This window comes from Sesamum indicum, linkage group LG10, assembly GCF_026168435.1.
Source record: "Sesamum indicum cultivar Baizhima isolate 11 linkage group LG10, ASM2616843v1, whole genome shotgun sequence".
Classification (NCBI taxonomy): domain Eukaryota; kingdom Viridiplantae; phylum Streptophyta; class Magnoliopsida; order Lamiales; family Pedaliaceae; genus Sesamum; species Sesamum indicum.
The window spans coordinates 19185818-19209982 of NC_142666.1; the positions used below are offsets into that span (position 1 = coordinate 19185818).

Consider the following 24165-nt stretch of genomic DNA (forward strand, 5'->3'; position numbering starts at 1 on the left):
TTAGACGAAATGTTCGGTTCGACATATTCAAAATCATATGAGTCCATCAAAAATTAAAATTCTAATTCATTAAAAGATAAACATAAAGTAATAAAAATAAAGATAAAAACCATTATCTTGACAAAATCTTTAATCCACGTGGTTCATGTGGCAACATTTAGGCCCGAATCACCAAGCCGTAATACTTAGTGGTGAATAAATAAATAAAAATTGGTGAATGGGAATTTAGTGCTTGTCTTCATTACCTCATTCAAATCTACCCAACAAAATAATATATAGAAAGAATATTAAATGTTCCCCAATAATAATAAAATATAGCGATTAGTAGCTGGTCAAGTCATTTTAATTTGTTCCCTTGGCCTAACCCATTTTAATTTGGCCGAATTCCAAAGAATAATTTACAAGAAAAGTGGATTAAGAAATTAATTTTATGGTTGTTTGGATTAAATAAAAATAGTAAGATAGATAATAATTCAGTGGGTACCCCCACCCACACATACATGAGAATGAAGAATTAAAAATTATTAGCTTCAACATTTATATCATGATATTAATTATTCCTTCTTTTGTTTTAATATTTTTCAAAATAATTAGGTGATAATATTTTATTAATTTACCTCAGTTTTTGTAGGTTCATTAATTATTATTTCAAGAGTCTATTTTTTTATTTTTTTTTATGTATTGTGTTATATGATTTTTCTGGACTCGTTGTTATTACATTCACTTAAACAAATATTTGCAAGAACGTGTAGTTTTGACAAAAAACAAAAATAGAAATTCAAAATTAAAGAAAAAGTGAAGAGTGCTTGTAATAAATAGTTATGAGTAGAAATTTAAAAAATAGAAATATTCCAAGAAAAGAAGACAAAAAAGGTGCAAATGATGTGTACATGAATTTTGACTTATTTATGAAAAGACCATAAAAGTTAGACAATAATAAAAGTCAGAGTGTATTTGAAATAAAATAACTTAAACTTTGGATATTTAAAAATTATTTAATATTTCTAATTATATCATTAAATTGTAAAAATTAATAAAAAATTATTTATAACTTTTAATTAAAATCAACTTCATTTAAGCAATTAAAAAACAAAAACACTGTTTTCATCTTAATTTGGTTATACACCCGTAAAGCTACTTTTGTGATGCATCCCCATTTTCCACATCCTCGCCCAAAATATCTAATATTTTCACACATTATTTAAAAAGAAAAAAAAAAACAATTCTCCTACTCTTTAGATTGGGACGAGAAATGGGACATTTGTGGCCAAATAATTCATGCATTTTTTTTAATCATAATATACCATATAATATATATATATATTTGTGATTGCGTGTGTATATATTTATATATATATATTTTTTTTTATTACAACATGGAAACGTTGACCCACACGATGTACTGTATCATCTTCCTGTGAGGAATCAATATGTACTATATCATCTTTCATCCACACCACATCAAACTACTCACTGCACGTCTCAGACTCACCCAAATTAACTTTCCTTTCAACTTCTCAGACGTTTCTTCTGAGGCACTATGCATCCTGGTAATGAAGCCACACCCTCGTTGACCCCCCCCCCCCCCCCAACCACCAATATCTGCAAATATGTATGTGCATATATACATGTGTCTCTGTGTATATGCACACACAAAAACACATAAACACACTAAAAAACCCAATATATATATATATATATATATATATATATGGGGTGTGTGTAGATAGAAGAAGGTACGAAGTAATGAAAATCTTTTTGGTGTAGATCTACACGGTTTTGGCAAGATTGTTCTTGCACACGTAGCTGCTGCAACCTCCATCGGGGTGATCTCCGCCGTCGTCATGCATTTCCGCCACCGCAAGTCGAAGTCCTCGGGAGCTGACAACCACCTTGCTCCGCTCTTGGACCGGACGGAGTCCGGCCGCGTCGGAAAAATCGAGAGGTTTTCCCATTATCTTGGTATGTCGTAGGTAACTAAATGTACTGTGTACGTGTATCTGTCCATTTAATTAATAATAAGGGTGAATTATATGGCCACCCCTGAAGTTAAGTTTAAATACACAGACACCCTATCTATTTTGTAAAATTACAATTACACTCGTTGACAATAATTGTGATTATAACTAGACCATGTTTAATATTAAAAATTTGCACAAACACCCTTAAAATAAGAGTATGTAACTGTAATTTTGGGGAAGTTGGGTGTGTATAATTATGAAAGAATATTGGGAATTTGAATTTGGCAGCAAGGCAAATGGGATTTGAAGATGAAAGTGAGTGCCCGGAATTAATAAAGTTGGGATATGAGTACTTGAAGAGGTCGAAAGGTGTTGATGGTAAGATATATGAGTACTTAGCCAATCACCCAAACGCTGAGGCTTTATTTGTCAAATTGGTTGAAGAATTTGAGAGATGCATTCTTGCCTACTTTGCCTTTCATTGGTCTCAAGCCCCTCTCATCATCACTCAGGTCCATTCTTTTTTTTAATTATTATTTTTATTTTTTTGAATTTAAGAAAAAAGAAAATAAAGTGAAGATATTATGTTAGGATTTTCAAGATTTTTTTTATTATTAAAAAAATGTTAAAGGGTGTTAAATTTTGCAGGTATTGAGTGTTGATTCTGAACAAAAAAGGCTCAAGGATTTAGTGATGGCAGCTACAAGGTGAGAAGTTTTGTTTTGACCAGTGAATTGGTTCCAATTACGTTATAAATTTCAATTACTAATTCTTACATATTAGTAGAATTTGAAGTTATAATCAATTTTACCAACTGAGTTAGAATTTATAGATATAACAAAAGGAGCAGTATTCTGGAGTGTTGAATTAGCTAGTGTGGGTAGAATGTGAAGTTTTTGGATGGATACGGCGTGTTGCATCCAATTTCTTTTGTAAGTGTAATAATAATGCAGAGTGTAGATCTTCAGTCATAGTCTTATGTCACATATATATTGGTATCATATATATTATTAATGCGTGAGTGTGATATGGGTACGAAAGTAGGACAAAAGATCTTTAACACTCCACTTATTTCCCCAATTTGTGCTTATCCTTACCGGGGGGAAGTTTACAACAAACCTCAGCTGCTCCAATAATTGTATTCTTTGTTCTTGTTTTTATGTTAAAGAGAGAGTCTTGCCCATAAACTTGACATGATACCGCGTTAGTAGGAATTTTTATCCAAATTAGGTTCGATCAAATCAAACTAGTCATATATCAAGTGTGATATATTTACAATTCTTGAATTGTACACCAATCACACAATCAGTGTATTGCACTTACCATGTAATTGATTCAGGTTTGACTAAATGTGGTTGGAGTTAGAATTTCCCACGGTATCATTTGGTAGTCTCTATCAATTTTTAGGCAACTGTTTATTCGATGCTGCAAAATTATGAGGGCTCTTTTTTGTGCAGGCGTCGATATTTAATTTGGACGAGATAATAACCAATGTGTAGCTGATCACTTGTTTCTAACAACATTGTTCTAGGAAACAAAGGTTCGAGAAAATAACAAAGGACCTCAAAGTGAAAAGATTGTTCTCCACACTTGTAGAGGAGATGAAAGCAATTGGGACTAAAGGAAATGAAGCATTAAATCATTCAGACGTGATGGTGCCGGCGGCTCTAAGCGAACGATCTCCAGTGCTCCTCCTTATGGGTGGCGGCATGGGGGCCGGTAAGAGTACTGTCCTAAAAGACATCATGAAAGAGTAAGTCCCAACATGAAATTAAAAGGCTGAAGTATTCAGTCTAGTTTATGGTTATTCTTGTAACATGAAGTGGAAACGAGGTTGAGTTGTCTTGACGTCGGATGTTTGGGAATGTGGCAGATCATTTTGGTCAGGAGCAGCAGCGAATGCTGTGGTTGTCGAGGCTGATGCTTTCAAGGAGACAGATGTTATCTACCGAGCCCTCAGCTCACGAGGGCATCATCAAGACATGCTTCAAACTGCTGAACTTGTAATGTCTCTGTTTCCTATGCAAAAGTCAATGTTATACTATGTGATATGGTTATATTGCAATCTCAAAGCTTTCGGAAGTACATAGAATGCACATCTGTACCTGGATCATTGTTTTAGTGAAGAACAGAATCATTTAACCCGGTCTACACTGTATTTGGTCTTAATCCTTAGATCCCTTATTTAGCATGACCGGATTGTGGTAGGTGCACCAATCATCGACCGATGCTGCATCATCCCTCCTGGTAACTGCGCTCAATGAAGGACGTGATGTGATCATGGACGGCACCCTGTCGTGGGAGCCGTTTGTGGAGCAGACAATAGCTATGGCAAGAAATGTGCACAAGCACCGGTACCGGATGGGAGAAGGCTACAAGGTTGCGGAGGATGGCACCATAACCGAGAACTATTGGGTTCAGGTGGAAGACGAGGGAGAAGAGGCTACCGTCAGGAAACCATACAGGATTGAGTTGGTTGGAGTTGTTTGTGATGCTTACCTTGCTGTTGTCAGAGGTATAAGGTAAGGTTGCAGCCAAGCTCATATGACATCAAGCAGCTCCTTTACAAGATTTTAGTTGAAAGAAATCTCATTAAGGACTCGGGTGGTCGTTGGGAAACATGAATAACTACGTTGCAATCTGGTTGCAGGAGAGCAATACACATGGGAAGGGCAGTGAGAGTGAAGGCTCAGTTGAAATCCCACAAGAGATTTGCTAGTTCATTTCCAAGATACTCTCAGCTTGTGGATAATGCTAGGCTATACTGCACAAACGCCCCAGGAGGTCCACCCAGGGTAAAGTTAAACAACTCCAAACTTCTTTCTATTCCTAATGTAGAAGCTCTGTTGAGTTATTGTCCGTTCTGACCAGAGCTGCATTGTTTTGTACTGAAAATGCACCTCAACACTGACAACGGAGCCTTAGGCTTATGTGCTGCTAAAGTCCCTAGTTTCATCCAACATGGGGCTGCAGTGGGGCCACTCAGAATCATTTCATAAATCTATAGAGCTATCAATCACATTGTTCTATATGATTGAGTTCATTATTCCTATCGCATTTCGTGTATGCACAGTTGATTGCATGGAAAGACGGAGACAGCAACCTGTTGGTCGATCCCGACGAAATCAAATGCTTAGAATCAGTAAGCAATTTGAACGATGAAGCAGAGTCGGTATACGAGCTCTACAAAGGGCCGGATCAGATACACGAGCCTGGCTCAGTTTGGAATGATGTAGTCTTGCTTTCTACGAGGGCAAGTCTTCAGCTGGAGCTCAAAACTGCAGTCATGAAAATTGAAATCCCTGTTGCTTAATTAGATTAGGCACTGTCAAGTTCTTTTTAACCTGAATCTTTGATCATTTCTGTCTGGAGCTAACTTTGCTGCATGTTCTGAGCTCAGTGCTAATAGCACTCTTATGTGGCTTTCAAAGTGCAAATAAAATGTTGCAAACAGATTGAGCCAAAAGGAAAGGACTGTCAGTGTATCTTTTGGGTTTGCCTGATTTTGGTAACATTTGTTGCGACATGGGCAATGAGCTTTGTAGGAAATCAAGATTTGGACAGAAAATTATTGTCCAGGTTATATTTGATCGAATCGGTTTGTAATATATTTTTCGTATGATTTGTTATTTTTCTTGATTTGGTCTGGCCATATTCAATTATGGCGAAATATTTTCAATTTGGAGAAAGGATTAAACGAAAATTAGGAGAGAAGGTCATTTAATTGGCCTAAGTCTTAAATAAAAACAATTACAAGCGTGTCAAAGTAACAACGAACATTAGTTCTTACCCAGGTTTTGCAACTTTGACATTGATTGAATCATTTTATATAATAAAAATAATCCAAATTTATGTATTCCATTTAATTAGAGGATGAAATTTTACAAGTAATCCCTATTTTGAATGATGTTGCAATTTTGGGAAAAGGGATTTCGTGTTAGGAAATTGGCTATTTTGGGACATTCATAAGAAGGAAAACCAAAAAGAAATAGGAACAAAAGATTAGGTATAAAGGGAGTACATTATAAAATATTTAATATGTCATATATTAATTATTAATAATGGATCATCAAATTTTAATCAATAATTTCGAAATATTAGTTATCAACCACGACAAATATATATATATATATATAATCATAAAAAATTACACATCTCATATGACTTGAGTATGAATATTAGAGGGTTAAATACAATTTATCTCTCTCGGAACTAGCCGTTTGACGTACGCACCCTCTATGCGATTTATCTTAATTTGACCGATCGTAGAAACGGTATATTCTAAAATTGAAAAGGGCAAAATGATTATCGAAAATTAAGGTGTTTAAAAAAAAATCCCATAGAAGAAATAAGATGAAAAGTTGATTAAAATGCATAGAAGTTTACATTTTTTCTAAGAGCCAACCTCATATATAGATTATATCTTTGGTGTTGAATTATTTCATTCAAAATTTTTTATCAAAGATTCAAGAACTCTAAATTTAAAAAATGTATAGTGTGAAAGATATATGAAGGGTAAAATGTATAAGTTCAATTATTTGAATTTAATTTTGACATGATTTCCTATAAATTCATGGATAATTACATTATATTTATACAAATTATTCATGTATTTTAAATAATTACACATATAAAATCAGAAATGTTCACATATATTTACACAAACTACCCCTATTTTTTTAAAAAATTATACATATACCCCTAAAAAATATCAACATCATCATACAAACTACTTCTATTTTTATTTGTCGTGAACGATTTTTGTAATTTTGCCTAATATAAAAATAATTTATGTAAATAGATAATTTATTGGGTTCTAAATTCGATTTTATTTAAGAAGGGTTAATATCTATTGGGCTTGTCTTATAAGACACAAATTCAAGAAATATTAGGGCTCTCTTATGGGCTGAAAAGTTGGGCCGAGCCCATTATCATCCAATTGCCCTAAACTTCCTATATAAGAATCCGCCCATTTCATTCTCAATCTCCTTAACCAAGAAACCCTAGCCGCGGAGATTTTCACTTAACAACCATCTCTACCAGCCTCAGCAGCAACAACAATGGTAGGTTATTTTCAAGATTATATCACTTTTCTGTGATACGTCGAACACGCTCGTCTTATTTTCCTGTCTCTATGTGTTTTTGTGAATTTTCAGGCGGACGTCGACGCAGATGTGGCGGCGGGACAGCCTAAGAAGAGGACGTTCAAGAAGTTCAGCTACAGGGGCGTCGATCTTGATGCACTTCTTGATATGTCAACCGAGGAACTCGTCAAGCTCTTCAATGCGCGTCCCAGAAGAAGGTAAGTACTATATTCTTCTTTTTTAACACGGTTGATTTTATGTTTTTGGATACGATTTCGTCTTTTTCTTATCCCCCCCTCTGTTTATAAGTATTCTTTACTGAACTAACGCATGGGTAGTGAATCGGACGGAATGTAATATGAGGTGCAATATTGAATTTTTCTATAGCACTTTTTGGCTGTCTTTTTGGTATTTGAATTCTGTGCTTGTATTGGTTGCAAGCGTTTGTATTATACCTGTCCAGTACATTGAATAGGATGTAATTATGTGTGATCTCTTTGGTGTTGTGCGCTGAAGAGTTCAACTACTAGCTATAGCTATTATCAGTCAGTTGCGCAGTTGAATAGGCACTACTTAAAGTAGATTTAATGGATGGCAAAGCCTTAATTTTACATAAGGTGCTTTTCTACAAGTATTATTGATTTCTGCAATGTGTGATTGTGATGATGAATCTTGCTTGTTTTATGCCTTAGACACGATTATTGTGCATTTTCAAGGTGTAACTAAGTTGGTTTCTTATAGCGTATGACAAGATTGATTGTGTGGCTGTGCTGTTCAGCCAGTAGCTTGGTGTATTGTGTTCTTGAATGTAAGGATCATCTGACATTTGCATTCTCTCTCATTTGCATGATGAAATGGGCAGGTTCCAGAGAGGGTTGAAGAGGAAGCCAATGGCTTTAATTAAGAAGCTACGCAAGGCTGTAAGTGATCAAGACAGTGAATTGTGTCTTATAATATTCAGCCAATTTGTTTTCTTCCTTTTCGACCTTATCTCATTGCATGTTATATTTGTTTGTCCGAGCTGGACAATTGTTAGATGTTCCTTAGTGACTTGATAGTTGCTGTTTTAAGCATTTGTCATTCATGAAATTTTAGGAATTGTTATTGACAAGTACCAGATAATGAATTCTTGCAGAACTGTCTTTTGGCTAATAAATATTGAGGGAATACGGATTGACATGCACATCCCAAAGTTATGTCTGTTGCAATTGAATCTTGGCTTATAAAATATTTCTTTCTATATTACTAACTTGATTTTAGTAGCTTGTTTAGCGTAGATGGTTCCTTCTACTCCATAATGTTAGATTGACTTGCTACTTGCTTTTCATTATGATTGGTGACAAATGGTTTTCTATCTTCTAGTTATAATTTATGGTTTTACATTGTAAATTTGTAGAAACGCGAGGCTCCACCAGGTGAGAAGCCTGCATTAGTCAGAACCCACCTGCGCAACATGATCATTGTACCTGAGATGATTGGAAGTGTACTTGGTGTGTACAATGGCAAGACCTTCAACCCAGTTGAGATCAAGCCTGAAATGATTGGGCACTATCTTGCTGAGTTCTCAATCTCATACAAACCAGTCAAACACGGAAGACCTGGTATTGGTGCCACCCACTCTTCAAGGTTCATTCCTCTGAAGTGAGCAACCGAAGTTCAAGAATACCAGGGGAAAGATGAATGTCCGGATCCTCAAGTTTTATTTCTTGCGTGGTTTTGTTAGTTTTGTTTCTTAGATGCTGGAATTTTAGTTGAGAGACAACTAGTTTTGAAAAGTTTTGCTGATGGATAATTATTTTGATTCACTTAATGGAAAGAGGTTTATATTTCACACTCTGGTGTTACTTAGGCTTATGTTTTGATTGCTTAGCTTGTGTTAATACTGGTCAAGAGATTAACACTATCATGCTGCCAATTTTGTGCTAGGATGAGACATTGATGTATGAAACACAAATCAGGGAAAAAAGCTGTCCTGACTCCTGTCTATTTGAAAAACCATCATATGGTTACTCTTTACAAGTGGAGCTCAGATATCACATATATATATATAGCTACCATGTTTTATTTGATGAAAGACAACAGTTAAGTCTTTGTTCAGTTGTAAAATTATACCCTTGTTCAGACGAATATGATTCAAGTGATTCTCGAGTATTGGGCAGGTAAATGATGATGATGCATGATTCTGTAAGTGAAATATTGTTTTTTGGCGTAAATAATATCTAAAGAATTTCTTGACATTGTATCTATACAATAAAAATTGAAAATATTGTGGGGGTTACATAGGGAGAAGAAATTAATGGATGTCAAACACTGAAGAGTGAAGACCGACCAGGGCCAGACTAAAAATGAACAGCAGAAGAGAAGAGACCTGACCACCATTCACAAAGCAAATGCACATCTCTCTTTTCTCAAAATTCAAAACAAACCCCTCTCAATCATTATAACATTACTATTCAACCCCCAAAAATGGGGTAATTCCCTTTGCATAGCTTTATTACGTCACTGTGTGGTTCTTTTTTTCTTTTTCCTTTTCTTCCCCCCCCCCCCCCCCTGTCGAGTGGGTGGGGGTTTGAACAATGAACCACCCACAAGGGCCAAGACTGATGATGCTTTGTACAAAATAAAACACCCTTTTCCGGCCCAGAAGACAAGAAGGCACCACGCACACAGACGGGGCAGGTTTCCAGGAGTTATAGAGAGAGCAGCCGAAAATTTTACAGTTCGCATTCTTCAGGTCGACACTCATTAGATTTCCCTCTTCTACATTCACCTGTTGTTCAATTTTTACTGTCTTGACTTCTCTGAATGCATGTGCGTGCGTGCGTTGCGCCTAATACTTTCTTGCAAGGTTGAATCTTTGCGCCTTTTCTTCAATTCTTGAAACTGGGTCTTTACCTTTACTACTTTTCCTCTATTCTGGGTGTCTCTTTCCTTAGCCTTTCTCTGTGTTTTTTGTAATTCGTAGCATCAGTTACTGAAGACCAAGTATCGCCTATTGCTTGTGGCAACCCTAACAAGTTTCTCTCCTTATTTCCTTTTTTTGGGCAGTAATAAATTTTAATGCCTAAAGTTTTATCGTTCCTGGGATGGGTAATTTGTTCTTACTGATTCTGTGAGATGATTGTGTATTTCCTTCCCTAGGCTATTTACTGTTGGCTTCACTGAGTGTACAAGACTTTGATTCTTTTAGGGTCCTAGTCAGTTGATGGATGTAATCACTTGAGAAATATGAATCTTGATCTTTGATTGGATCTCAGTTTGATCATTGTTGGCACATAGATGGAGTAGGTGTCAGTACCATAGCAGTGGCTTGAGACTTCTTGCTTCGGGGACTTTGAATGATGTTGCAAATTATATATAATAAATGTTATATCAGGAAGCAGAGTAATGTCATCTTTTCCGGGAGAACCTTGCAAACGATGAAGACTACGGTTGATAGTTGTTATCTAATGAAAAATTATTCACCGGATAATTTCTTGATATTAATAAGCCTGACAGAAAAAGTGTAGTGATTTTGGAATAATTCCCAATGAGGGCATTGCATAAATATGCTAGTTTTGCTTTACCGTTGGTTTAATTTCTTTATAGTCTGAGAAATGACTTTCCTTAATTGATATCCTATCTCAGTTATTTGAGCACCGCCTGATGGGCACCAACCACGTGCCCCATTAGTCCAATTGCATTTGCTTCATTCTTTTCTTGCCAAAACTAGGCTGGTAAAATAGTTGGTGATGGCTCTAGTAGAGAGATTATTTGCATTGGCTTAACTTGATGTTCTGTTTTATGATCAATCTTCATGTCTATCATTTCCTTCCCTGGAAAGAGGGAAGGAGACGATTTTCTCTAGTCCTGAAGACATTTTCCTTTAAATACTTGTATCGCTCACTGTTTCTTTGCCTCTGCACGTCTGTAAACAAATGACTTTATGGATAGTGATTAATTCTCAAGAACATCTGCAGTTTTATCTTGTATATGACAGCTACTAGCTAGAAAATGTATATTAAATCAAAGTTGTCATGGAATGTGGTGCTTCCTGCTGAGAATCTGGATGCGAAAGGTCTGATGCTTCAGAAAGCTATCATCACTCGTCTCATGGCTGACTTTGCTGCCAAGAGGGCCTCCAAAGATCTTGGTTATTTCCTTGCCGTGACTACAGTTGCCAGCATTGGGGAGGGAAAAGTCCGACAGCAGTCTGGCGATGTCCTCTTTCCCGTCGATTTTAGCTGCATCACCTTCAAGATGCTAACTGGAGAAGTCTTGGAAGGCATAGTCCACAAAATTCTGAAACACGGCATCTTCTTGCGATGTGGGCCGGCAGAGAGCGTCTATCTCTCTCATCAGAAAATGGATGATTACCAGTATGTGCCTGGCGAAAACCCCTACTTCATGAACAGCAAGTCATCGAAAATTGAAAAAGGCGTGGTGGTGCGGTTCTTGGTGATTGGGGAGAAGTTTATAGAGGCTGAGAAAGATTTCCGAGCTGTTGTCACCCTGGAGGGTGATTACCTGGGGCCCATCTCTTAGCAAGTTTACCAGAAACAACTGGCTGCTATCTTTTCGAGTTCTGAACATGTATAAGCCAATCAAGAACAGGAGACCTAGTATTGGTTCCACAGTCACTCTTAAGGTTTCGCACTTTTGAAGTTAGAATATGCTTCATCTGCAATTATTGCGGGATTTCAAGGGGGCAGAATTGCTGTGCTTCTGAACCTTTTTTCTACCTTGTTGTCTTAGTTTCTTTTCTGAGCTGTGTAAAAAAGTTGGCTAGGATTTTGTAACTTCTGCCTAATTAATGAATTTGTACTGTTAGTTGGCATTCTTGTTGATTTTAGCAGTGCCTGAATTTCTGAGAATCTGATTTTAGCAGTGCTTCTACATCCCCAGATACTTCTTTTGGTGACAACTATATATTTGTGCAGAGAAACTATGTAATATAATATTAGTGGTCAACATTTGGCAACAACGTTGTCTTTGAGCATAGCCACAATCACATTTTGTCCACTTATCAAACACTGTCAAGCAGCTTCCATTGCCCTTCTTTACTTAGAGCTGGAAACGAAATTTCCTCTCCGCTTCAAATAAAGTCCTCTGCACTGCCTTTTCAACATCTTGTGCTCTTATCTGCCCAAAAAAGAGAAAATATATAAAATTGAAAAATTATGATCTGAAATGCAAAGATTTATATAAGTCAAGACCTCATTGTCTATGTAATTACATGTTTGAGAACTTGATATCATGAGATGGGCTAGAAAAATGACAGGCAACTACGGTTATTATGTTATATGTTATAGATTTTCGCTTAAAACAGAAGACCAATGATGGAAGTGTAGTTATAGGAAATATCTGTATGCTTTTCTAAGAGAGCATCTATTAAAAGAGAAAATTGTCGCGTTCCATGTTTGTGTAGTGTCCGTGTTGTCTGTGTGTCCCAGAACGAGAGACAGACAGACACCTTGGTCTCAATCTCTAGTACTGCATCAAATTCATGCTCCAAAAAACTTGATTGTATGGCTGTTGCTGTTGAACCAGTGTTTTTCAAACATCTAAGAACCTCCAACATAGAATCAACCCCGGAAGCAGGATAAGCTACTTTCAGCTTAATTTCAGCTTTTTCCACTGCTGTCTCATTTTTCCTCGCATCCAAGACCATCTCCATTCCCCAATTTTGCCTCTTCAACTCTTTCTTGTACTTCTGCAGCTCTTCAATCTCCTTGGCGGCCATTTCAAGTATTGACTTCTTATCACTCTGTCACAAACCAAATCAATCAAGACCTCTATATATACAAGTTTGTGTCTGAAAATCATACATTTATGTCCGGATATCAGTGTCAGCTCAACACGCTACATGTATGTATAAAATATGTGTACAAGCATAGATGATTCATGCTAGGAAACCTACACGCATCAAATATGATCCATGTCATAAATTGAAATGCTGGCATGATGATGCAATAATCTAAAGTAAATATGATCATGTCGTAAAGTGAAATGCTGACATCATTATGTAAGAAATTGTTAACAACATGAATAACATCTAACGTCCATGCAATATGTCGAGGTAGCTAAACTAACCTACCTTTGTTCCAAGTGGCAATAACTCATGCAAGGCCAGATAGCCTTGCTTGTGTTTCTCCCTTCTCACCCTCTCATCCATCCTATGCTTGTGGATTCTATCTTCGTCAGGTTCTACCATCTCGATTAGGACAGGCGCCACCCGACTCCTCTTCAAGAACTCTATCATCCTCCTGTTTACGTTAATCCGATGATTCGATCCACTACTCGTTGATGCAAGACCTTCAAAGGGTTGGTCTGTGTATCTGACAAAAGCACTTTGATCCACCAAAAGGGCTTCTTCAAACCATGAAATGCTCCCCGGGGAATTATATAGTTGGAAGAATTCATCCATGGCTTCTCCTTCTTAACTCCTTTTCCTAGGAATTTCAAATCTTGGTCTTTAACGGTTACTACAACTATCTGGGCTGTGGTTTATATATGCAGAAACAACATAGTTGTCATATGAATCACATTAAACATGTGGTCAAAAATTGAGGTTTCTTGGTCAAATCAGTGTGGACCTCGGCATAAGTGTAGTTTATTTTAGTGTATAGTGTTAATTAGTTGATGGAAATTATCACATGCCTTTTGTTTTAGAAAGTCTTACTAACGAGTGAACTTGTTAGAATATTTTATTATATATATTTATGTATAGAGAGAGAAGATGTTACCTAGTAAGAGCTATAATTCAATTTTATAGAGCGTGTCTTCTTAATTTAATTTTATGTTTTTTTTTTGGTAAGAAAAAAGGAGGCTTCCTTGTAAAGTCTCAAATCTTCTTTGCAGTAATGAATTTGAATTCTCTGTAGCATTTTATATTTAACTTTTTATATACTTTGATGTCATCTATATAATTTAAAAAAAAAATTGCATATGTAAAATGAAATCCAATAATTAATTTGCAATAGAAAATTAAGTAACTTACCATTTTTTTTAGGTACGATGTAATAATAAATATCCTCGTCACTTGAAAAAAATGCAAAATAGTCCTCTCTTTTAACATCTATTCAATAACAAACCCATCTGTTAGATCCATCAAATTTTCATTCAATTTTTATGGTAAATTAGTCAAAATACACTTTTGAATTATAAATTATAATTTTATATATTATTTAAAATTTTATTAAAATATTTTTATGAACTAATCCAACCACCCTCAGATTTTGTTACATTTTTACAAATGTTTTCTTTTAAAAGAAAAAAAACAGCAATTGTAAAATAAAAATTTCCACCATATCGTCTAAGATTGCATAATTATTTTTTATTTAAAAAATATTTATAATTTTCCAAATAATAAAATTATATGTAAGAAATTTTGTTATAATTTACCCTTAAAAAATTTGAACACTCTGAATATAACAAAAAGATACTTCAGCAGAGCTGGTTATTTGTTCCCCCTTGTTGGCTTGTCCGACATGCTTAATACTCGCAAATTGATCATCCATGGCCAGAAATCATAAATGCTGCAAAGTCTCAAGCAGAAAATAAGCTGATTTTTGCATTCTTCAACATCATTGAGGCACTTAAAAAGCACTGTAATTCCAATAATCAACAATTTTTACACATCGCACAGCTCTACATATTTCGCCTTTTGTAAGGCTAACGGCGCGCTATATTCAATCTGAACATGACTGGAGGACCAGATGGAATCAAACATTTCTTGCATCAATGCTGCCAAGAAAGGTTAAAAGTATAGTAGCTATATCTTCTGCTTCCTTTTCTTACCAGCCTTACTGATCTTTTACTGCCCTATGGCTCAGAAAATTCTGTTTCCGATTCCTCTTGGAAATCGTAAGGAAAATTTGTTCCCAAATAGGTATTATGAACTGAATCGTTATTTTCATCAACCATGTCGTTGTCGCTGTCATAGGTCCCGAGGTAAGCTTCTTCGTCTCCTTCCTCCTGTAAAAGGTCGGAGACGATGGTGAGGAAGGCATTTGATGCAGTTCTTGAGAAGCAGAAAAATCAAATTCTACGGCATGTTCTTACTCGAGAAGAAATAACTTGGTAAAGAGTATCTGAAACATACTATCAAGCGATTTGAAAATTGGAATCAGAAGAACGTACGAACCTCACTGTCCTCATCTTCAGTAAGGTAAGCTGAATCCAGTTTATTGTACAGTTCTTCATCACCTTGTTCTTTAACAGCAGCCATTTGTTCCTACAGTTGTCAAATAATGATTTCACTAACATTTGACAAGGGAGAAAAAAGAATTGTCGAAAGCAGAAAAAAACGGTAAATAGTTCTTGAGCGTTTAACGAGCAGAATAGAAGCCATACTATTTCGCTTCTGAGCTGGTTAACTCTTGTTTGCAAGGTTGACATATGATTCAAGAGGGCCTGTGAAACAACGCAAGATAAGTAAGAAACAGAAAGGTATTAATGATCACATGGCCAGTTTCTGAATTTTACAAAGTACATGAAAATTGTAAAAACAGTAACAAAATCAATTAAGAGGCAGAAGAATTATTTTAGAAAGTTGGCATAAGCTATTAATTTATCATCCAACAGGATGCACATGCCAGAAGTGATTTGAAATGTTAAAAGGTTAGACAACCACACTCGGGTACCTCACGTCTCTGAAGTTCAATTGACCGTGCCAATGCTTTCCTCTTCGTCAAAAGGTTCTTAGGCCTCAGCAGTGAAGGCCTTTTATAATCCCTGCCTCGGAAAACAATAATCGCATATCCTTTGGATACTTTGTCTACGGAAACCAATACGCCACCGCTCTCAGCTTCAAGAGCTAGTGCAATATTCTTGACCTCTTCAATGTTTTGAGCCTTAACAATGATCTTCACTAATTCCCGGTATTTCCAGTGTAAGTGCATGTTCTCCACTGTTCCACCAAAAACACCACGCCTACCTGAAAAGGGGAAGTGTGAAAACGAATTATGTAGATAGAAGCAAAAATTTTAGGGGAATGGATAATTTTGTTTTACCGAGAAGTAAAAATGCCTTCATCCTTAAACCAAGCTTCCGAAACATAAACCTTTCCTCATCAGTAAGGCTTTCTGGATCTTGTGCACGATCTGCTGGATATAAAGACTCCTCCACTTTTGACAAGGCTCGCTCCGCTTTCGATAGTTTTCTTTCAGCCTGTTTAGATAAATTTCAAGTTATTTAAGATGGTAGGGAAGGCAAATACACATTATGAAAATTTGAAAATAAGAGCACTAAAAGATGATCAACAACGTTATCTTAAGTTCTTCAGATCAATTGCCATTTTTGGTGAATAACATCACAGAAAGATTCCTCTTGACAACAAAGCTATGAAACTTACAAAAGCAAGCTTATTCTCAAGCTTCCTGACAAGGTTGGCATGCCTCAACACTTCTGCTTCCCTCATCACTTTTTCCTTGTGGACATCATCCAGTCGTTTGCCCCATCTAGTGTCAGCGTCTAAAGTTTCTTTAAGTGTACCAGCAGTCCCAGATTCATCAGTCTCTTCCACAGCTGGAGCAATCAAGGCTAAAGCTCTCAGCCGTGCTTGTTCTTCTTCATCTTGTAAGGCCTTTGCCAATCTCTCCTTTTCTAGTAATGCTTCGGCAACATCAGGTGACAAAAAATCCTTCCCTCTGTAATAGACCAGGAAATCCTTGTTTCTCGAGAGCAGCATGCCCCCAGTTAATCTCTGCATCGATTGCACATTAACCCCTTATGTCAATTCAATTGTCAAGAAAATGATTGGCTTTGACCATCAGTTAGGTCTTCTTTGCACTATTGCACATTTGTTTACAAGAAGAGAGGAGGAGCTCACTGGACAATGAAATGCATAAGATATAAGACCTTTAACTAAAGGACTTAGCTAGGAATTGATTGAGGTAGTTAGTCATTCCCATAGGATTTAAAACCTTTCTAATATTTTTCATTGATTTTTACCTTATTACTTTCTTCTTTGAGTCTAAGGAAGCTAAACAAACTTGAGATATGGAGCATATTATGTTACCTTGAGATCTTCTGCCATTCTCTCACTTGTTGTTAGCTGAACCCCTCGTTTAAGTGCAATTTTAGCAATTGAACTTCTTTCCCATAACTTTATCATGGCTGCAGCTAATCCTTGGTGTTGCCTGCTTCTTCCTGGAGACCGCCAATCATCAATGCCATAGTATCAGGCTTGATTATGGAATCTCTTCTTTATGTAAAAGTTTCATACCTAGAGCAAAATGTGGTGGCAGAACTCTTGCAAGCCTTCGTAAAGCAGTTGCCTCCTTCATCCCAAGTGTTGATCTCACACCATAAGGAAGCAATCTAAATGGAGGTCGATAACCAGGGACGGTTCCTGGGAGCAAATCTGCATCTACCGGAAGTGGATCATCTCCTGGCCAATCTGTATACCGTGGGCCTAGGCTATCTAATAGCTTGTCAACTTCATCTTCATATCTCACTTCAGATGATGTTTCAGGATCTCTATCATCTGGGTTGAGGCTAACTGATTCAGGTGAGGGTACTTCTCTGTCAGGTAACACACCAGATTCGGAAGAATCCTGACCAGTCTTGTCAGTGGCAGAGTGGGACTTATGGGGTAGTTCATTTCTCCTGAATATTCTTTTCTTCAATTTTGTTGCAGAATCCTCATAGGTCACACCTCTATAAAGCGCAAGAGATGTGCCAGATCTCCAGATAACCAATCCACCAGTTTTTCTCTATGCAACAGAAATACAGTGTTAACTGTACAGTTAAGAACAACGATATTATCATAAATTGAAAATGGAGATCTTCAATACTTGGTAAGGAAAAGTAGAACTATACTGCTTTTCAATTCTAGGCATCATAGATATAATTAAGATCTCAGCGAAGTTCGACTGGTCCACGAGACTTAGTAAGATAATGACAGACTTGGGGATGCTTGACCATGGAACAATTAGACTATACGAATCAGGGTTGGACACATGTGGCAAAGGAAAGTTAATGATGAAAGAAATATGCAGCTTTTTCCTGTTAAAAGCTTTACAAATATTTATAACAGAAATGCAGTACAACGGCACCATGTGTTATGGTCATACAGATGATATATCATTTTTTGCTGCCCAAAGAGAGTAAAACAAATCCAAAATCCGATTGCTATAAGATTTATCACAAGTTCTTTACTATGGTTAGCACATATGTTCTGGAAGTTTGACATATTCTAACAAACTACAGGCAAAATTCTGAAATTTTGAGGTATAAAGACCTAAAACACTATTTGTATCAGTCCTATTACAACCCTTAATACAACGTCTTCACGTGATCATGAAACAACATATTGTGATTACAGATTGCACTAAAATCTTTTTAGTAGCATCAACTCTAAAATACACTAAAGTTTCCAAACTTTTAAAGAAGCTAACCTCCAAGATTTCATGCATTCGTCTCATGTTAAGGGCAGGAGGCCCCTCAATCTTTAACCTGACAACCTCAGATGTTTTCCACTTCTCACGAATAGTCTCGACAACTTGCTGCGTCACCCCTGCTCCGCCAATCCTTGTTTTGTTCTTTATTCTAAGAGCCAAATTCGTCAACCTCCTCAACTCCGGTTCAGGCAGAGTCAATTCTGCCAAACTACGGCTCCTTCGGCTATCCAAACTCCTTTTCTGTTCACCCAATGCATCTTTCTCCCAGGGGAATCTCACCTCCCCGTTACCTCTTGCAACCCCATTCTCATCCCCAAAAGGGAATTCCTCCGAAAACCCACCTCTTGTATTAGGCAACAACCCTTCCTCAACATAGAATATGTCCTCTATCGACCCTTTCTCAATAACTCCCCCCATATTCTCGTTCTTATTACTATCATCATCAATGTAACCAAACTTTTTCAACTTCTCAACAATCCTCTGCATTGTGCTACCACCACTACTAGTACTTGTACCCTCTTCGGAATCCGAACTCGAAACATCCCCTCTATTCCTATAGTTCACCACAGCCTGAGGCCTTCTCCCACCATTGGGCTTGGAAGTCACATCCCAATTTGCCAACCAAGAACTACGAGATAAGATAACTCTACTATTGCTCGACTGTGAAATAGGTTCTTCACCAGAAAAACTCGATCCACCCTTCTTGTTTCTGGGCAAAAGATTGAATCTTTTATGTGGGTTTTCCTGTGGGACGGAATTTCTACTGCTGGTCTCATCGATTACACAAAAAAATCGGTTCTTGACAGGCAAAGAAGAACTGTACCTGAAGAACTGAAGGGTAGTTCTAACATGGAATTTGGAGACTGAGCTCTGGAATGTATCCATCAAGAAACTGTTCTTGGGATAAAATTGATAACTGGGCATGACAGCCATTCTCAGATTCTATGCACATTTAACAGCACAATGAAAATTACAATTTTGCATTAAAAAGAAAAGGTGAAAAACAGAATTTGCATACAGAAAATTGGAGAGGGAGAAATTGATGAAGATACAGAAATTCAACTTTGATACAGTAATGATGTGAAGGTTTTGGAGAGGTTTACTGCTGAGCTTTGTCATTCTCAGATTATATCCTGGGCGCTTGTGTTTGATATTCGAGGTGCGCACGCTAGCTTCTTGCTTCCAAACACGCTAACTTGCACACGTTGTTTAATATTCAGAAATTGGGAAATTTTATGAAGGAATTCTCAATTTATTCTGGTTTTCCATTATTTTATAACAATTTAATTTTTATTATTTGGTTAAAAAGAAAAACACAAATCTTCATTTCTTTAATAAAGAAGAAATTAACATAGACAGGATAAATTACAATGAACTTTTATAAGATTTATCATATTTATAAATACTTTATCAATATTTGAAAAATCTCACACATATCTTTAGAATTAATGACGGTATAATAAATATCTTTTTATAACAGCCCATTGTACGAGATACTTATTAGACAACCATTTATTTTAAAGTATTTATAATTTCTTGAACAACAATGGAGTATTTGTAATTATAACATATTTGGACAGTGGATTGCAATTTACCCCAATTTTAAATTTGTATTCGATATTTTTTCACATAATCAAAATACTTACATAGATATTTAAAATGACAAATTTAGTTCTTAAATAAAATTAATATCTGTATAGAATATTTTCAAGAAATATAATAATTCTAATTAAATTAAGAGATTTAGAATATAAAAAAATGCTAAAATTTAATTTCATCAAAATCGTTTTAATTGGATATATAAGTGTAAGTCACACTTTATCTTGCTTTAGTGATTGGAAATATTTATATATTTATAATTAGGATTTCCTAAATATATTAAAATTAAAATTATTAAATCTCATTTTATAGGAATTAATAACATCAATTTAGTATTTATTTGTCATAAAATGTCACTTATATAGCCAATGAAATAATATACTCTCTCTCTCTCTCTCTCTCGGTGGCGATTTCCCCCATTGCTGTAGTTTAAATTTCGATTTCAGTTGGCTTTTTTCGTTCAAGTAAGATTTTTTTTTTTCCTTCCCTTTTTTCCTTGTCTTGCTATGCCTATAGGTGTGTAATTAGTATGAATACATGTGATTTTAGGATGCCATTTGGATTTATCTTGCTGAATTTGTTTGCTTGTTTTCTTATACGTTGAGACTGTATGCGTATGTCTCTCTTGGATCTTGGTTTATTTCGATTCATGGGCTTTGTTTGATTTCCATACTCTGGCATTGTTTTTTATTTGTTTATTCTAAAATATGATACAGAATCATAGATGGTTTAGGCAGGATTGCGAATTATGTTTCAGTCAAGTGGGATTTTGTTTTAGGGGGAAAAAAGGTTTAATTTTATGAAATTTGCTAATCCCAAGATCAAAATGAGTGTAATTGAATCCTTGAGGCAATATTATTCTTTTCCATGGAAATTTGCCTGTTCTTGTAAGCATCCAGCAGTAAGAAACAAGAGGGCGTCGTATCTCGTGGACGTTAATGAGTGAAACGTCAGTAAGAATGCTGCATATTCGTTTGATCTGTTTATAGATGGAGGCCGTGCTTCACATGTTCCAAAAATGCATAAAAAAATCAAGCATCATATGAATGTGTTTTTACATGTGTAAGTTCTTTTTGACCAGTTGCTATAAAATCTGTGTTTTTGCATTGGTAATAACTACAACATAAGGACTTGTTTTCAACTAGAAGACCTGAGAGCTAGAGTAGGAATGTCCGATTAGTATGCATCGTCTGAGAAGAATTCAGGTTGAGTTTAGTTGTTATGATTACATAGTCTTGTTGATTTCTTAGGATAGTAGCTTGCAGGGAATGTTTCATGTCGGGTTGTTAGTGTAAATCTGTCGCCACAAATGTAAAATTTTGAGTAATGTCTAGAAGTCAAAACTTTTGTTGGACTCTAAATCCTTGGAATTCGATTTTCTTGTTTTATGAGCAGGGGTGTTTCTATTTAGTTGCATGAGCATAATATGACATTTTATATTAAGGTTGTTCACAGTCCATGTCTAATTTTTCAATCTAGTTTTTTATTTTAACTCGAACGTGGAGATTCTTCGAAGCTGCTTGTTCACTACTATTGCCATTCAAATGTGTCATAGATCCACGGTTCCAAATATTCCTTTCTCATCTTATGCAGGTTGTAGGTATGCTGCGTGAAGTAATATTTACCAAGAGGGTTGGAGTCCCTGTTAAAAACCTGGATGAAAACAGAGAGGTCTTAGCAAGTGTTATTGCAAACCGCCTTCTGAAGCAACTATCAAACATGAAGGCCTGTGAATATGGTTACTTGCTTGCAGTAACAAAATTGATTAGTATAGGGGAAGGAGACAATAAGTTCAGTTCACAACACATCCTTTTTCCAGTAGACTTCCGCTGCCGAACCTTTATACCTGTGGATGGCGAAGTCATGACTGGGATTGTACACAAAATAAATGAATGTGGTGTCTTTCTCAAGTCTGGACCCATGAACATGGTTTATTTATCATCAAGGTTGATGCCAAATTACTATTTTGTTTCGGGGGAAAATCCAATCTATGTGCGGGAGGATTCTTCCAAGATTGAGGTTGGTGTGGTGCTCCGTTACATGGTTTTTGCTGTTAAATGGGTAGAGGACAGGTGGAGGGAATTTAGAGTTCTGGCAACTATAGATGCTGATGGCCTTGGCCCAGTTTCATTGAACGGGTTAGATGGAATAGATTTGTAAAGCAATAATCAGTTTTATTCAGGGTCAATTCTTTGCGGTCACTTGTGCGAAAAGGGAAAGGGTGTTAACAAATTCTTGATGAGCCGTTTTAGGTACGGAAGAGTAAATTTCTTTCCTATTTTTTGTTGTTTACTCATGGGATTTTCACTATGGAAGTTGCTTTAATGAATATGGCCTGGTAACATTAACTGCTCTCAGTTTCAAACAGTCAGTGTGGACCTTCTAGCCAAGTCTTTTAATGTGTGGATGCATAAGGAAGTAAAGGACACAGGATGTCGTATGCTCAATATATTGAAAGATTAATCTTTAAGGATAGGGGTCCGGCAGCTGGGTGGTATCCTGGTGAATGGAGATTAAAAGTGAAGGCAAATGTGGTCGCATATGCAGTGGGAGGAACCACCGACTTTTGTAGTTTAACTGCTCTAGGAAGAGAAGATAGACTAGCAGCCTGCTACCATCAAACATAAACAAATGAATCGTTCCGATTTAATTAAAACAACCCAGAGGAAATACTTGTAAACTTTGAGACAGTTTTCTTATTGTGGATTTATAATCTGCGGAATCTGTTAGACTGTATCAGCTCTCTTTTCCTTTATTCTTCTTAAATAACAAACTTTTGAAGTTTGTTATGCCTTTAGATGCATCTCTGTTTTCAGCTATAAACACATATGTAACATTTTTCTTTATTACAAGGAATATTAGAACACTACTCTCATAAAAGTTTATGTCTAATGTGTCTCTTAATCTTTGAATTTCAGTCGATCTCTTTTTTTTCCTCTCTGCTACATAATTTTCCTTCCTGTTTGTCTAGTATGTACCTTTCTATCTGGAGCTGGATTTCTCACATGTATTATCTGGGGTTCTTCTTTCTGGTTTGAAGTATTATGATCTGATAAATTCTTCATTGCATTTAGGAAACATTAGAAAGTAATTGCGCATCATGCTTCCAGTTATCAAGTTTTCAGTCTATGCATGATTGAATTTCTTATGCCTAACTTAGAATGTCTTAATGGAGACATGTAAAATAAGTTCTCAAACTCATCGATCACGTCACCCTCAAAAGGTACGTTTGGGTGATAGCTTTTCATTTCTTCTTGTTTTTCCATCCGATGTACATCACTGATATGCTTCCTGAAGTGAGCCCAACGTGGCTTTTCAACCTTTACTTGCAGTATATGATTGTCGTCTTATCTAATCTTGACCTTTTACTTAAACAGGGGGCCACCGGAGAATAGCTGCAAGCCTTTAGTTACTGCATAGTCCTTCAAATCTATCTCACCATTGCGAGTCTAACTATTTGTTTCTCATCTGATGCAGGTGGCTCCTATGTTTCCTGAAGTGGACTTTGTCTTGAAAGTGTCAGTTCCTGCTGGACAAGAACAGAAAGGTCCATGCAAATGATGTGAAAGACCTCTACTTTCTTGCAGTCTCCAGATTGAATAGCAGATGACAGGAATATAACAAGTCCCTGTCCCAACACGTTTTTCTATTAACTAGACGTGGTCTCCTTCATCAAGCTGTGAAACAGGGGTTGTTTATCAGTTCTTTTCCGTGTGAAGCATGTAGTCAGAGTGAAGGGCCAGTCAATCTTGGAAAAAATTACATGCAGCCAGGTTATACAATAAACAGGGGTTCTGTTCTTTAAATCTTGAAAAAATTATCAGTTCTGTTTTGCACTTGGACACAAGGGAAAAAGAATAAGATATAAGAAATACCCCAGACCCCAAATAGATTGAGGGATGGCAATTGGCCCCGACCCGGATCTGCCTGGGGTGGATTTGGTACTTTATTTACTGGGTTTGGGATGGGTCTGGGTCCAATAAATTACTTATACATTATTAATAGAAAATTATGGTTCTATATATAAAATTTAAGTAAATTTAAAACAAAAGACTGATATTATTAAAAGAATATATATTTAAATGATATAATGATAAATAATTTAACAAAAAAAAAAATTATTCACATAAAAGAAAT

General features: G+C 36.2%; 6 protein-coding genes across 12 annotated transcripts; 4 read left to right on the forward strand and 2 right to left on the reverse strand.

Moving 5' to 3' along the window:
- The first annotated feature begins 1390 nt into the window (after nucleotides 1–1390).
- Nucleotides 1391–5590, forward strand: LOC105171650 (P-loop containing nucleoside triphosphate hydrolases superfamily protein). Its single transcript, XM_088885788.1, has 9 exons — nucleotides 1391–1550; nucleotides 1768–1962; nucleotides 2250–2473; nucleotides 2610–2668; nucleotides 3493–3714; nucleotides 3835–3964; nucleotides 4170–4483; nucleotides 4612–4756; nucleotides 5035–5590. Exons 1-9 carry the CDS (start codon nucleotides 1541–1543, stop codon nucleotides 5272–5274), a joined length of 1539 nt encoding a protein of 512 aa, XP_088741914.1. The 5' UTR covers nucleotides 1391–1540; the 3' UTR covers nucleotides 5275–5590.
- A 1310-nt stretch (nucleotides 5591–6900) lies between these two features.
- LOC105171649 (Ribosomal protein S19 family protein) lies at nucleotides 6901–8876 on the forward strand. Its single transcript, XM_011092832.3, has 4 exons — nucleotides 6901–7024; nucleotides 7118–7263; nucleotides 7908–7965; nucleotides 8442–8876. Exons 1-4 carry the CDS (start codon nucleotides 7022–7024, stop codon nucleotides 8688–8690), a joined length of 456 nt encoding a protein of 151 aa, XP_011091134.1. The 5' UTR covers nucleotides 6901–7021; the 3' UTR covers nucleotides 8691–8876.
- Nucleotides 8877–9447: 571 nt separating this feature from the next.
- On the forward strand, nucleotides 9448–11861 carry LOC105171646 (DNA-directed RNA polymerase V subunit 7). 2 transcript variants are annotated; one of them, XM_088885810.1, is made up of 2 exons: nucleotides 9448–9779; nucleotides 11025–11861. In XM_088885810.1, the coding sequence occupies exon 2, from the start codon at nucleotides 11039–11041 to the stop codon at nucleotides 11567–11569; it is 531 nt and encodes a 176-aa protein (XP_088741936.1). In that variant the 5' UTR covers nucleotides 9448–9779; nucleotides 11025–11038; the 3' UTR covers nucleotides 11570–11861. The 2 variants fall into 2 exon arrangements, with proteins under 2 accessions (XP_088741936.1, XP_088741935.1); XM_088885809.1 differs by having other exon boundaries at nucleotides 9453–9779; nucleotides 11005–11861.
- Nucleotides 11862–11955: 94 nt separating this feature from the next.
- Nucleotides 11956–13518, reverse strand: BHLH92 (basic helix-loop-helix (bHLH) DNA-binding superfamily protein). Of its 2 annotated transcripts, XM_011092831.3 has the most exons (3): nucleotides 13122–13518; nucleotides 12498–12791; nucleotides 11956–12166 (listed from the first exon to the last, which is right to left on the reverse strand). In XM_011092831.3, the coding sequence occupies exons 1-3, from the start codon at nucleotides 13449–13451 to the stop codon at nucleotides 12089–12091; spliced, it is 702 nt and encodes a 233-aa protein (XP_011091133.1). In that variant the 5' UTR covers nucleotides 13452–13518; the 3' UTR covers nucleotides 11956–12088. The 2 variants fall into 2 exon arrangements, with proteins under 2 accessions (XP_011091133.1, XP_011091132.1); XM_011092830.3 differs by having other exon boundaries at nucleotides 11956–12791; nucleotides 13122–13517.
- Nucleotides 13519–14613: 1095 nt separating this feature from the next.
- CFM3A (CRM family member 3A) lies at nucleotides 14614–19545 on the reverse strand. Its single transcript, XM_011092828.3, has 9 exons — nucleotides 18427–19545; nucleotides 17253–17742; nucleotides 17046–17176; nucleotides 16380–16730; nucleotides 16039–16195; nucleotides 15670–15962; nucleotides 15380–15439; nucleotides 15171–15260; nucleotides 14614–15001 (listed from the first exon to the last, which is right to left on the reverse strand). Exons 1-9 carry the CDS (start codon nucleotides 19360–19362, stop codon nucleotides 14849–14851), a joined length of 2661 nt encoding a protein of 886 aa, XP_011091130.1. The 5' UTR covers nucleotides 19363–19545; the 3' UTR covers nucleotides 14614–14848.
- An 828-nt stretch (nucleotides 19546–20373) lies between these two features.
- Nucleotides 20374–23875, forward strand: LOC105155230 (DNA-directed RNA polymerase V subunit 7). Of its 5 annotated transcripts, none has more exons than XM_088885723.1 (2): nucleotides 20374–20492; nucleotides 21622–23875. In XM_088885723.1, the coding sequence occupies exon 2, from the start codon at nucleotides 21631–21633 to the stop codon at nucleotides 22186–22188; it is 558 nt and encodes a 185-aa protein (XP_088741849.1). In that variant the 5' UTR covers nucleotides 20374–20492; nucleotides 21622–21630; the 3' UTR covers nucleotides 22189–23875. The 5 variants fall into 5 exon arrangements, 2 of the variants coding, with proteins under 2 accessions (XP_088741849.1, XP_088741850.1); XM_088885724.1 differs by lacking the exon at nucleotides 20374–20492 and adding an exon at nucleotides 20499–20544; XR_016067779.1 differs by lacking the exon at nucleotides 20374–20492 and having other exon boundaries at nucleotides 21616–22280; nucleotides 22387–23875.
- The last annotated feature ends 290 nt before the right edge of the window (nucleotides 23876–24165 follow it).